At 47.0% G+C, this 12,145-nt stretch overlaps 1 protein-coding gene across 12 annotated transcripts in view; it reads left to right on the plus strand.

The window, feature by feature from the left end:
• The first annotated feature begins 2,027 nt into the window (after positions 1–2,027).
• TAF1 (TATA-box binding protein associated factor 1) overlaps positions 2,028–12,145 on the plus strand; it is a 96,366-nt gene continuing 86,248 nt past the window's right edge. For 4 of the 12 annotated variants that reach the window (XM_055268535.2, XM_055268532.2, XM_055268533.2 and 1 more), the window contains exons 1-5: positions 2,132–2,429; positions 3,734–3,848; positions 4,284–4,400; positions 9,980–10,099; positions 11,766–12,007. In XM_055268535.2, coding sequence (XP_055124510.1) covers positions 2,250–2,429; positions 3,734–3,848; positions 4,284–4,400; positions 9,980–10,099; positions 11,766–12,007 — 774 coding nt within the window. In that variant the 5' untranslated portion in view covers positions 2,132–2,249. Of the gene's footprint in view, positions 2,430–2,468; positions 3,849–4,283; positions 4,401–9,979; positions 10,100–11,765; positions 12,008–12,145 lie in introns of those variants that run through there. The other 8 variants (XM_055268534.2, XM_055268537.2, XM_063634352.1 and 5 more) reach the window with 7 other exon arrangements.

Below are 12,145 nucleotides of genomic sequence, written 5' to 3' on the forward strand. Positions count from 1 at the left end.
TTTAACCTGGGCCGGGCGCGGAGGCTCACTCCTGTAATTTCCAGCACTTGAGGCGGGCAGATCACAAGGTCAGGAGTTCGAGATCAGCGTGGCCAATATGGCGAAACCCCGTCTCTACTAATCATACAAAAATTAGCCGAGGGTGGTGGCGCCGAGATTGCGCCACAACACTTTATCCTGGGAGGCAGAGCAAGAGGCTCCCTCTCAAAAAAAAAAAAGGCCGGGCGTGGTGGCTCACGCCTGTAATCCCAGCACTTTGGGAGGCTGAGGTGGGCAGATCACGAGGTCAGGAAATCAAGATCATCCTGGCTAACACAGTGAAACTCCGTCTCCACTAAAAATACAAAAATTAGCCAGGCTTGGTGGCAGGCGCCTGTAGTCCCAGCTACTCAGAAGGCTGAGGCAGGAGAATGGCATGAACCCAGGAGGCAGAGCTTAAAGTGAGCCGAGATCACACCACTGCACTCCAGCCTGGGCGACAGAGTGAGGCTCCGTCTCAAAAAAAAAAATGGCTCACGCCTGTAATCCCAGCACTTTGGGAGGCCGAGGCGGGCGGATCACGAGGTCAGCAGATCGAGACCGAGACCATCCTGACTAACACGGTGAAACCCCCGTCTCTACTAGAAATACAAAAAATTAGCCGGGCGTGGTGGCGGGCGCCTGTAGTCCCAGCTACTTGGGAGGCTGAGGCAGGAGAATGGCGTGAACCTGGGAGGCGGAGCTTGCAGTGAGCCGAGATCACGCCACTGAACTCCAGCCTGGGCAACAGTGAGACTCCGTCTCAAAAAAAAAAAAAAAAAAAGAGGAAACGAGAAATTAGAAATTCAGATCATGGAATGTTTTCAAGACAACTTGCCTGGATTCTTCCAAATATTTAGTGTCATGAAAAACAAACAAGAAGGCAGGTGGATTCTGGACTAAAGAATATGACCAAATATAATGCATGAAACGTGAATGGATCCTAGATTGGAAAAAAGGGAGAATGAGGAAGAGTGCTATGATGTGGTATAGAAATTATTTGTCTATATTATCATAATAAGTGAAAAAAGCAAGGTGAAAGCCGGGCATGGTGGCTCATGCCTGTAATCCCAGCACTTTGGGAGGCTGAAGCGGGCAGATTGCTTGAGCCGAGTCTGAGACCAGCCTGTGCAACATGACGAAACCCCGTAAAATGTCCCAACTAGGACAACTGGGGAAATTTAAGTGCGGACTCTTCGTTAAATAATATTGACTTACTTCCTAAAGATGTGATAAAGGTACTTTTGTTCCACAGTTAAGATGCTTATTTTTAGGAGTGAAGAACAAGATGCCCGTAAATGGTTTAGAAAAACAAAAATCCTAGCAAAATGTTAACCATTGTGAGTCTAGGTGAGGGGTCAGCTGTTCATTTTACTAAACTTTCACATTTTCCGAAATAAAACGTTGGGGGAACAAATATTTTTTTTGAGGCGGGCTGGAGTTCAGTGGCCCGATCACAGGTCACTGCAGACTCCAACTCCTGGCTCCCACCTCAGACCCCCCCAACAGCTGGGACTACAGGCACTGGCCACCACATCAGGCTAATTTTTTTGATTTTGTGTAGGGATGGAGTCTCGCTTTCTTGTCCAGGCTGGCCTCATACTCGTGGGCTCAAGCGATCCTCCCACCTCGGCCTCTCAAAGTGCTGGAATTACAGGCGTGAGCCACCGCGCCCGGTCAAAAAACCAATTTCTAGGGAAAAATGTAAACTCAAAACAAGTAACCTGCATAGCTGGCGAATGCCTGTATAATTTACGTCAAGTCTCTCCTTGGGACGCAGCGGTGAAATTGCAGGCAGCACAAAGACCGGCTCTTATCCTTACTTCCGGGTATTGTGGCACAGGAACCCGACGTTGCCCGATCGTAAGCCACGTGACCCGAGCAGCTCCTTCTGATTGGAGGAAGAGCCGCTGCTCTAATTCGGTGCCGTGAGAAAGCTCGCGCGCAGAGCAGTGGGAGCGGGCGGGACTGAATATTTTCTTTGACCAACCACTTTCCACATATCCATCCTCCTGATCCCGTAGCGTCGAATCAAAAGCCGCTAGTAAAGTAGTCACTTCTTTCTCTTAGGATAGCCGGTCTTTCCGGGTTTTTTCCGCCCCCTTCCCCTCTCCCCGCTTCCTCCTCCCCTCCCCTCCCCTCCCTCTCTGTATTCAGCTTCCGGTAGAGGCTGGTAGGGTAAGGGAGTTCAGTAAGTCACTTCTGGGCGACTGTTGTTTTATTTCCGGTCTATGGGACCCGGCTGCGATTTGCTGCTGCGGGCAGCAGCTACCGTCACTGCTGCCGCCATCATGTCAGACACGGATAGCGACGAAGATTCCACTGGAGGCGGCCCATTTTCTTTAGCGGGTTTCCTTTTCGGCAACATCAATGGAGCCGGGCAGCTGGAGGGGGAAAGCGTCTTGGATGATGTGAGGGGGTGGGCGTGGGAGTAGGGCTGGGGGGGTTGCGGCTAAGCAGAGGAAGGAGGTGCAGGGAGGAAAGGAGAGGGTGCTCAGGCAGCGAGAACAGGGCACAGCTAACGCCGGGGTGGAGGATCCCGTCCTCATGGGTGCGGGAGCAACGTGGCGTGGGAGTGATCAGTTCTTGGGGAGGGTGGGCAGAAGAGAGCGAGGCGAGCCCGGGGCCAGGGGCGCAAGGAATGGTGGCTTTGGAGCTAGCGCTCTGCCGACCAGACAATAGGACACATGCTCGTTTCGCCTACTGAGATGGCTTCCCACCTGCTTGGAGATTCTTGACACTGCCTGCCCCTCTGACATCGCTGACCTGAGATGGCTCTATAGAGCCAGAGGACTGGACAGGACCTGCCACCCGCTCGTTTGGTTCCGGCCCCAGGCTTAGTACAATGGGGTGTTCCTAGCACCCGGGCAGGCCTCCTGGTTCCAGTGCGCCTTTTAGGTGGTTCTCCCAGCGTCTTCACTGACTTCCGTGAAATAGTGTCCTGAGCCCTAGTGAAACTACCCTGCCTTCACTTAAGCCCGTTTTCTTGAGGAGTAAAGCTGTCGGCCGCTGTGGCCCTTCCTGTGCCGCAGGCGCATGCGAAACAGGGCCCGAAAGAGCCCCGCCTCGCCGCCTCCAATCCCACTGATCTCCCTGCCTCGGCCCTGGTTCCGAGAACGACCGTTCCATTCTTTCAGTCTTTTTTTTTTTTTTTTTTTGAGACGGAGTCTTGCTCTGTCACCCACGCTGGAGTGCAGTGGCGCGATCTCGGCTCACTGCAAGCTCCGCCTCCCGGGTTCACGCCGTTCTCCTGCCTCAGCCTCTCCGAGTAGCTGGGACTACAGGCGCCCGCCACCACGCCCGGCTAATTTTTTTTTGTATTTTTAGTAGAGACGGGGTTTCACTGTGGTCTCGATCTCCTGACCTTGTGATCCGCCCGCCTGGGCCTCCCAAAGTGCTGGGATTACAAGCGTGAGCCACCGCGCCCGGCCTCGTTCAGTCTTAGCAGTAGTTATTTGATTGGTTTTCTCTTGTAGTATTATACTTTAAAGTGTGGGCGACGCAGTCGGCTGTGGTGCTTTAATAAAGATCTGATCGATGCGGAGTTTGGTAGATGTATATTACAGTTCTTGAACGTGTTGCTTGTTTTGGCACACTGCACAGTCATTTTTCATGTGGATTTGTGACTTTGTCGTGGACCAGGGAAATAAGCCCTGTGGTGTGGGAGTGGTAGGTTTAGTTGTTATCTTCGACTCTGGTGCTGTCCCTTTTTCAGGAATGTAAGAAGCACTTGGCAGGCTTGGGGGCTTTGGGGCTGGGCAGCCTGATCACTGAACTCACGGCAAATGAAGAATTGACCGGGACTGACGGTGCCTTGGTAAATGATGAAGGTGAAGTCTGGGTTGTGGGGAGTAGGCGGGGGAGGAGGCTAGCCACGTACTATATAGGTACTTTTTTGTGTGTGTAAGACGGAGTTCGCTCTGTCTCCCAGGTTGGAGTGCAGTGGGGTGATCTGGGCAGATTGCAGCCTCCGCCACCCGGGTTGAAGCATTTCTGCTGTCTCAGCCTCCTGAGTAGCTGGGACTACAGGCACGCACCACCACGCCCGGCTAATGTTTGTATTTTTAGTAGAGACAGGGTTTCATCATATTGGTCAGACTGGTCTCGAACTCCTGACCTGAGGTGATCCGCCCGCATTGGCCTCCCAAAGTGCTGGGATTACAGGCGTGAGCCACCGCATCCAGCCTGTATGTGTACTTTTAAATGGGAATTATCTGAGGGAGTGAGGGCTACTTACTGTTGCGATTCTCCCTGCTTTTTCATAGGGTGGGTTAGGAGTACAGAAGATGCTGTGGACTATTCAGACATCAACGAGGTGGCAGAAGATGAAAGCCGAAGATACCAGCAGACGATGGGGAGCTTGCAGCCCCTTTGCCACTCAGGTGATTCTTTGGTGTATTGGCTTGAACATTCCAGTGCATTATCCTGCTGTATAGTCCAGTTTGGGCTCTGGTTTCCATACCCGCTGTCTGCCATTGTTTCTACTCTCTATGCCTTTGCTTTGGCTCCTCTCCCTTTGTCAGGTCAGTTCCAAGTAGCTGCCATGTTTTTTTGTGTTCTGGCCAGTCTTAACTGTACTCATGTGGTTATTCCTCATACTGTTCAGTCATGAATTCTTGGTTAATGACAAGTAGCTTTCTTGTCACCTCGTATTTGAATACCTACAGGGTTTGTGAGATACACTTCAAAGTTGGAAACTATGAAACAAATTCAGTTTTTGCCCTTAAGGAATTGATAGTTCAAGAAGGATACAACGTCATACATAAACAATGAACTAAGGCAGGACGTGGTGGCTCACGCCAGCACTTTGGGAGGCCGAGGCGGGCAGATTACCTGAGGTCGGGAGTTTGAGACAGCCTGACCAACACGGAGAAACCCCGTCTACTAAAAATACAAAATTAGCCAGGCGTGGTGGCGCATGACTGTAATCCCAGGTACTCGGGAGGCTGAGGCAGGAGAATTGCTTCAAACCGGCAGGCGGAGGTTGCAGTGAGCCGAGATCGTGTCACTGCACTCCAGCCTGGGCAACAAGAGTGAGACACTCCGTCTCAAAAAAAAAAAAAAAAAACCAATAAAAAACAACTTTTTTTTTTTTTTCATTCTTTGCACTGCCCTGTTATACCTCTCACTGCTTGACACTCCCCCACCCCACCCCACCCCACCCGACGGTGTCTGTCTCTGTCACCAAGGCTGGAGTGCAGTGGTGCGATCGCGGCTCACTGCAACTTCCACCTACCAGGTTCAAGTGATTCTCCCACCTCAGCCTCCCCAGTAGCTGGGACTACTGGCGTGCGCTACCACTCCCGGCTAATTTTTTTTGTATTTTTAGTAGAGATGAGGTTTCGCCATGTTGGCCAGGCTGGTCTCGAACTCCTGACCTCAGGTAATCTGCCCACCTTTGCCTCTCAAAGTGTTGGGATTACAGGTGTGAGCCACTCTGCCTGGCCTGCTTGAAACTTTTATGTGAAGTTGCTCGTTATTTATTCATCGTCCACCTCTTTGAACTAGATTTCAGGCTGCTGATAAATGTAGATAAAACCTTGGTAAATACTTGAACTTAGTTTTTTCGGGACAGCTTATGGATTTGAGTGCTCCTTATATGAAAAGAATTAACTGTACTGCATATACAAAAAGTAACCCATGAAAAATAGAAGATATAAGCCCTGCCTTTAAGGATATTGTTATCTTGTGGGGAAGATGACATGAACAAATGCAGAACAATTATTCATAGTAAGACAAACCACCTATGAGCTCATGTTTCTGTATATAGAGTGTTACATTTAGTTTTGATGGGCTGCAAGAATAGGTAAGTCAATAGCTGTCATTTTTGAGCAACCTGACTAGAGGGAGATGGTGGCAGTTATTTTCAGTAGAAGTTATAATTTCCAGGTTTGTGTTTGTTGTCTTGACTAGGGATGGTAAGGAAAAGGCTGGGAGTTTCCCTAGGTGAGTTTTATGAGCTAACTTCCTATAAAAGGAGGATGCTACATTTGATAGAATCTCAGTACTCTGGGATGCTCATTTCTAAGTTCTCTTGTCCTCTAGGGGTGCCTTCACCTATACCCTTAGCTTTTTCCTTCCTTGGCATTGGCTCTTTTGCATGGTTTGGTTTACAAGGGTGCTTCTTTGGAATAATTGGAAGTGGGTATAGATTGCTAATAAAGCTTTCATGGAGGTGAATTTTGAGTAAAATTTTGAAAGTGAGGCAAGGTTTGGTGGAGAAGGAGCAGCACGGGATTTTGGTTTAGAAACATGGCTTGTCTAAAGGTTTGGAGATACTTAGAAATAAGCAAGTAGTTGTGTGGAGGGGGGAGTTAGCCAGTAGGTTTTCTTGAAAGTAGTAGAAAACATGCTGCCAAATAGCAAGAACCAAGGATATAGCAATTTCACAGTACCTTTATGTATGCATTACTTGGGATTTGATGACATAAGGAATTGTAAACCAACATAGACTGTTGAGTGAGAGGCAGGATGGTATAATGAAAAGAAAAGGACTTTGAAGTCAAAGTGTCCTAGGCTTAGAGTGTCATAGATTCAAATTCCAACTCCATATTTAGTGTGACCCTGAGCAGGTTGCTGAATCTCTGAGGCTTGGATTTCTCATTTGTAATAATCCCCCAGTTTTCTTGTCTATAGTAAAGGTGATAATAGCAATACTTTTGTGAGAATTTAAGTTCATTATCACATGATGTAAAAGCACATAGTATAATATTATGGTAAATGCTCTGTAAATATTAGTTGGCTTTCCTTTTTTTCTGCTTTGCTAGCTTATAGTCTTAGAGGCTTCCCTTTCTGAGGCTTTAGAAGAGTGATACTTGTCGCTCTGGGGTTTTGATTAGTAAAAGAGTGAATGTGACACCAACTTGCAGGCTGTTCTTGCAGGCTAGAGATGTAAAGTTATTAAGGTCCGAGGTAGGGCGACAGTTGTAGAAAATGATACCTAGGGTCAGGCCAGGCGTGGTGACTCACGCCTGTAATCCCAGCACTTTGGGAGGCCAAGGTGGACGGATAACTTGAGGTCAGGAGTTCGAGTCCAGCCTGACCAACATGGTGAAACCCCGTCTGTACTAAAAATGCAGAAATTAGCCGGGTGTGTTGGCACATGTCTGTAATCCCAGCTACTTGGGAGGCTGAGGCAGGAGAATCACTTGAACCCAGGAGGCAGAGGTTGCAGTGAGCTGAGATCATGCCACTGCACTCGAGCCTGGGTGACAAGAGCAAAACTCCGCCTCAAAAAAAAAAAAAAGATAGCTAGGGTCAAACTTAGAAGATACTGATAACGTATTGTAGGACTTGGTTGCCTATAGTCCCAGCTACTCAGGAGGCTGTGGCGGGAAGATAACTTGAGCCCAGGAGTTGGAAGTTGCAGTGAGCTATGATTGAGCCTCTGTGCTCTAGCCTGGGCAACAGAGCAAGACCCCGTCTCAAAAAAAAAAAATAAAATACAGGGCTTGGTGAGTGAGGAATTGTGTTGGAAAGAGTGTAGGCTTTGTTGTTAAACCAGGCTTGAATTCTGATTTTGTCACTTAAAATTCAGTCTCTTCCGTATCTCAGGATAATTCCCGTTTTAAAGTGTTATTGGGAGGATTATACATAAAACAGCTAGAAATGCCTGGCACACAATGGAAGTTTAATAGTAGGAAGTTGCTATACTTACTTTTTTTTTTTTTTTTTTTTTTTTTGAGATGGAATCTGGCTCTGTCACCCAGGCTGGAGTGCAGCGGCGCGATCTCAGCTCACTGTAAGCTCTGCCTCCCAGGTTCACGCCATTCTCCTGCCTCAGCCTCTCCGAGTAGCTGGGACTACAGGTGCCCGCCACCACGCCGGGCTAATTTTTTGTATTTTTAGTAGAGATGGGGTTTCACAGTGTTAGCCAGGGTGGTCTTGATCTCCTGACCTCGTGATCCACCAGCCTTGGCCTCCCAAAGTGCTGGGATTACAGGCATGAGCCACCACACCTGGCCACTTTTTTTTTTTTTTTTTGAGACAGAATCTTACTGTGTCGCCCAGGCTGGAGTGCAGTGGCGCAATCTCGGCTCACTGTAACCTCTGCCTCCCTGGTTCAAGCGTTTCTCCTGCCTCAGCCTCCTGAGTAGCTAGGATACAGGCCCGTGCCACCTCTCCCAGCTAATTTTTTGAATTTTAGTGGAGAGTACGTTTCACCATGTTGCCTAGGCTGGTCTTGAACTCCTGAGCTCAGGCAATCCGCTCGCCTCAGCCTCCCAAAGTGCTGGGATTACAGGTGTGAGCCACCTCACTGGCCCTATACTTACTATTTGTAATGATCAATTGGATAAATGTATATTGGGGGTTACAAGATTGATGAAGGAGACAGTGGACTAAAGTCATAAGCTGGGAAATGCATATGGATGTGATGTTGATAGGGAATTTAAAAGTGATAAAGGATATTTCAGTGTTTTTATAAGGTACAGTTGTTAAATATCTGAGTAGAAAGATTCCTTAGGAAGCAGAAGAGTCGTGGAATTGTAGAGGAGGTAAATTAGGGCCGCATATGTAGATTTGGGTTTAATCTAGGTGAAGGTGATTCTTGAGAAAGGGAGTAGGGAATGTATAGGGGAATAAAAGCAGAGTCTTTAGGACGAAGTCTTGAGTGATGCCAATGGTTAAAGGGCAGTGAAAAGAGTAATAAACTGCAGATGATAGATAGAAAAAGTGTGTCATCTCTCATTTGAGAGATGAGAAGAAAGACCAGTCTTATGGGAAATTGACAGAGGGAGAAGATTCCCAAAGTGCTGGGATTACAGGTGCGAGCCACTGTGCCCGGCCCAGTATGAAAATTCTAAAAAAGATATGGTCAGGAGGGGAGCAAAGGTTTCAAGCAGCTCTTGGAAATGCTTTCATATGTTGTATGATTTTTTTTTTTTTTTGGAGACAGTTTCACTCTGTCACCCAGGCTGGAGTGCAGTGGCACAATCTTGGCTTACTGCAACCTTCACCTCCCAGTTCAAGTGCTTCTTGTGCTTTAGCCTCCCAAGTAGCTGGGATTACAGGCACATGCCACCACTCCTGGCTAGTTTTTGTATTTTTGACAGAGATGGGGTTTTGTCATGTTGGCCAGGCTGGTCTCCGAACTCTTGACCTCAGGTGATCTGCCTGCCTCAGCCTCCCAGAGTGCTGGCGTGAGCCACCATGCCCAGCCATCATATCTTGTATGAGATATTATACATGTTATAGCAGTTGACTTGCACTGTGATGTCATCTCTTTCTGAAGGCTAAAGCTACGTTTCAGATATATATGTAAAATATTTTGAGGCATGGTCTTGCTCTGTCACACGATTACTGCTCATCAAAGCCTTGACCTCCGGGCTCAAACTGTCCCCCGACCTCAGCCTCCTGAGTAGCTGGTACTACAGGCGTGTGCCACCACGCCTAGCTAATTTTTGTATTTTTTGTAGAGATGGGGTTTCTCCATGTTGTTTAGCTGGTCTTGAAATTCTGGGCTCAAGTGATCTGCCCATCTTGGCCTCCCAAAGTGCTGGGATTACAGGCGTGAGCCATCATGCCTGGCCCTCACCTTGCTTTTTTCACTTGTGTGTTCTTAAGGGATATGCATAGTGCTTCATGTGGTGCTTTAAATTATTGAGTGGCCCTGTAATCCCAGCACTTTGGGAGGCTGAGGCAGGTGGATCACGAGGTCAGGAGTTCGAGACCAGCCTGACCGACATGGAGAAACCCCGTCTCTACTAAAAATACAAAAATTAGCTGGGCGTGGTGGCACATGCCTGTAATCCCAGCTACTCAGGAGGCTGAGGCAGGAGAATCACTTGAACTCAGGAGGCAGAGGTTGCAGTGAGCCGAGATTGCGCTGCTGCACTCCAGCCTGGGCGACAGAGCGAGACTCTGTCTCAAAAAAAAAAAAAAAAATTTGAGTGGCAAGGAAGCTTAAGGCGGTTGTATAATATTTTGGATATTGAGGAGATCACATTCTTGGTTTTATTAGATTATGATGAAGATGACTATGATGCTGATTGTGAAGACATTGATTGCAAGTTGATGCCTCCTCCACCTCCACCCCCGGGACCAATGAAGAAGGATAAGGACCAGGATGCTATTACCGGTGGTAAGTAGAGATTGTCTACTTTTGTCTTAGGAGCAAGTTTCCATTCATAAGCCCAGGCTTGTGGCACACACATAAGGGACAAACTTAAGCTTATACGAAAGGACAAAACTTCTAGAAATAATTCATACAATCTCAAATTTTAGTATTAAAGGGAAGTTTTACTTTTAAAACATTTGGCAACAGTATTTTAACATGTGCTCAAGAAATAGTTTAGTCAGTGGTTCTCAAATCTGGCTACCCGTCAGAATCACTTAGAGTCTTTAAAAAAAAAAAAAAAACAAATACGTGACTTTTACCCCTTGAGCCTGATTCAGAAGATCTTGGGTAGAGTCCAGGAATTTAATTTTATTAAATTAATTAAAATTTTTTTGAGAAAGAGTCTTGTTGTGTTGCCCAGGCTGGAGTGCAGTAGCACGATCTTGGCTCACTGCAACCTCCGCCTCCCGGGTTCAAGTGATTCTCGTGCCTCAGCCTCCAGAGTAGGGGCTGGAACTCCTGACCTCAAGTGATCCACTCGCCTTGGCCTTCCAAAGTGCTGGGATTACAGGCGTGAGCCACTGCTGCCTGCCGAACCCAGGAATCTTAAAGAGTTTCTTAAGTAATTTGTGATACAATTGATCTGTATACTGGTATTTGGAAACTACTTGTTTAGATGGCTTTATTTTAAATGAAGTGGTTAAATTAGGAAGGTGCCCTGGAATGTTGATAAATAAGATAGTGTCAACTACCAGATATTCAGAGATTTCAAGGCTGGTAGAGTCTTCAGTGTTTATTTTACCTATTCCTATAACAGTAACTGTCCTAGGCTTGAAAACTGGGGAAGAGCAGTGTCTTTGACCTCCTGTATTTTGAGGCTTGTATTAACCTAAATTCTTCCTGTTGGAGTTTTAAGCCATTTCTTTTAACAGTCTGCTAAATGTCAGCTGTTAACTTTGTTTTATAGATCTTATTTATGCCAAAGAACCTTAATGTTGTCCCGTGGGCTTAAAAAAATTCTCCAGCTCATGGGTCTCTGAACTAGGACTACCTGAGTGGTATAAAGTATTACATAATTTTGCTATTGGTCACAACATTGGTTACAATATTGGTTACTTAACAGAAAGTAGGGCCAGGCGTGGTGGCTCACACCTGTAATCCGAGCACTTTGGGAGGTGGAGGCAGATCATTTGAGGTCAGGAGTTCAAGACCAGACTGGCCAAGACGGTGAAACCCCATCTCTACTAAAAATGCAAAAATTTAGCCAGCCATGGTGGCGCATGACTGTAATCCCAGCTACTCAGGAGGCTGAGGCAGGAGAATCACTTGAACCTGAGAGATAGAGGTTTCAGTGAGCTGAGATCTCACCACTGCACTCCAGCCTGTGTGACAGAGCAAGACTCTGTCTCAAAAAAAAAAAAAAAAAAAAAACCAAAAGTAGTAAACATAGTAATAGTGTTTGTTTTCTCATCACAACCCTAGGGTACCAGGTACGTGGTGAGTTGGGGGATGATGGGAGATAACTAGTCAGAATGAGTTTTCTGGGTTGCATACTAGTATTATGATTTGGGTGCTTGGGCCTATATCTCCTGGCATTGAGCCATGTGTATAGCCTAAAGTGGATGTTTGCGGAATTCGAGGAAATATGTTCACAGTTACATGCCAAAGGGGTTTCTCTTCCTTGTTGCAGTGTCTGAAAATGGAGAAGGCATCATCTTGCCCTCCATCATTGCCCCTTCCTCTTTGGCCTCAGAGAAAGTGGACTTCAGTAGTTCCTCTGACTCAGAATCTGAGATGGGACCTCAGGAAGCAACACAGGCAGAATCTGAGGATGGAAAGCTGACCCTTCCATTGGCTGGGATTATGCAGCATGATGCCACCAAGCTGTTGCCAAGTGTCACAGAACTTTTTCCAGAATTTCGACCTGGAAAGGTACATTCTATGGAGAATGCTCAGATTGCAAACCACTGACCTCTTCCAAATAATGAGTTTTGTTGTTAAGATGCTGAGTATGGAATGGGGTTTCATTACTCAGTGACATATTATTGGCTATATAAGAGCTCTTCACAC

The sequence above is a fragment of the Symphalangus syndactylus genome, chromosome X, assembly GCF_028878055.3.
Source record: "Symphalangus syndactylus isolate Jambi chromosome X, NHGRI_mSymSyn1-v2.1_pri, whole genome shotgun sequence".
Classification (NCBI taxonomy): Eukaryota; Metazoa; Chordata; class Mammalia; order Primates; family Hylobatidae; genus Symphalangus; species Symphalangus syndactylus.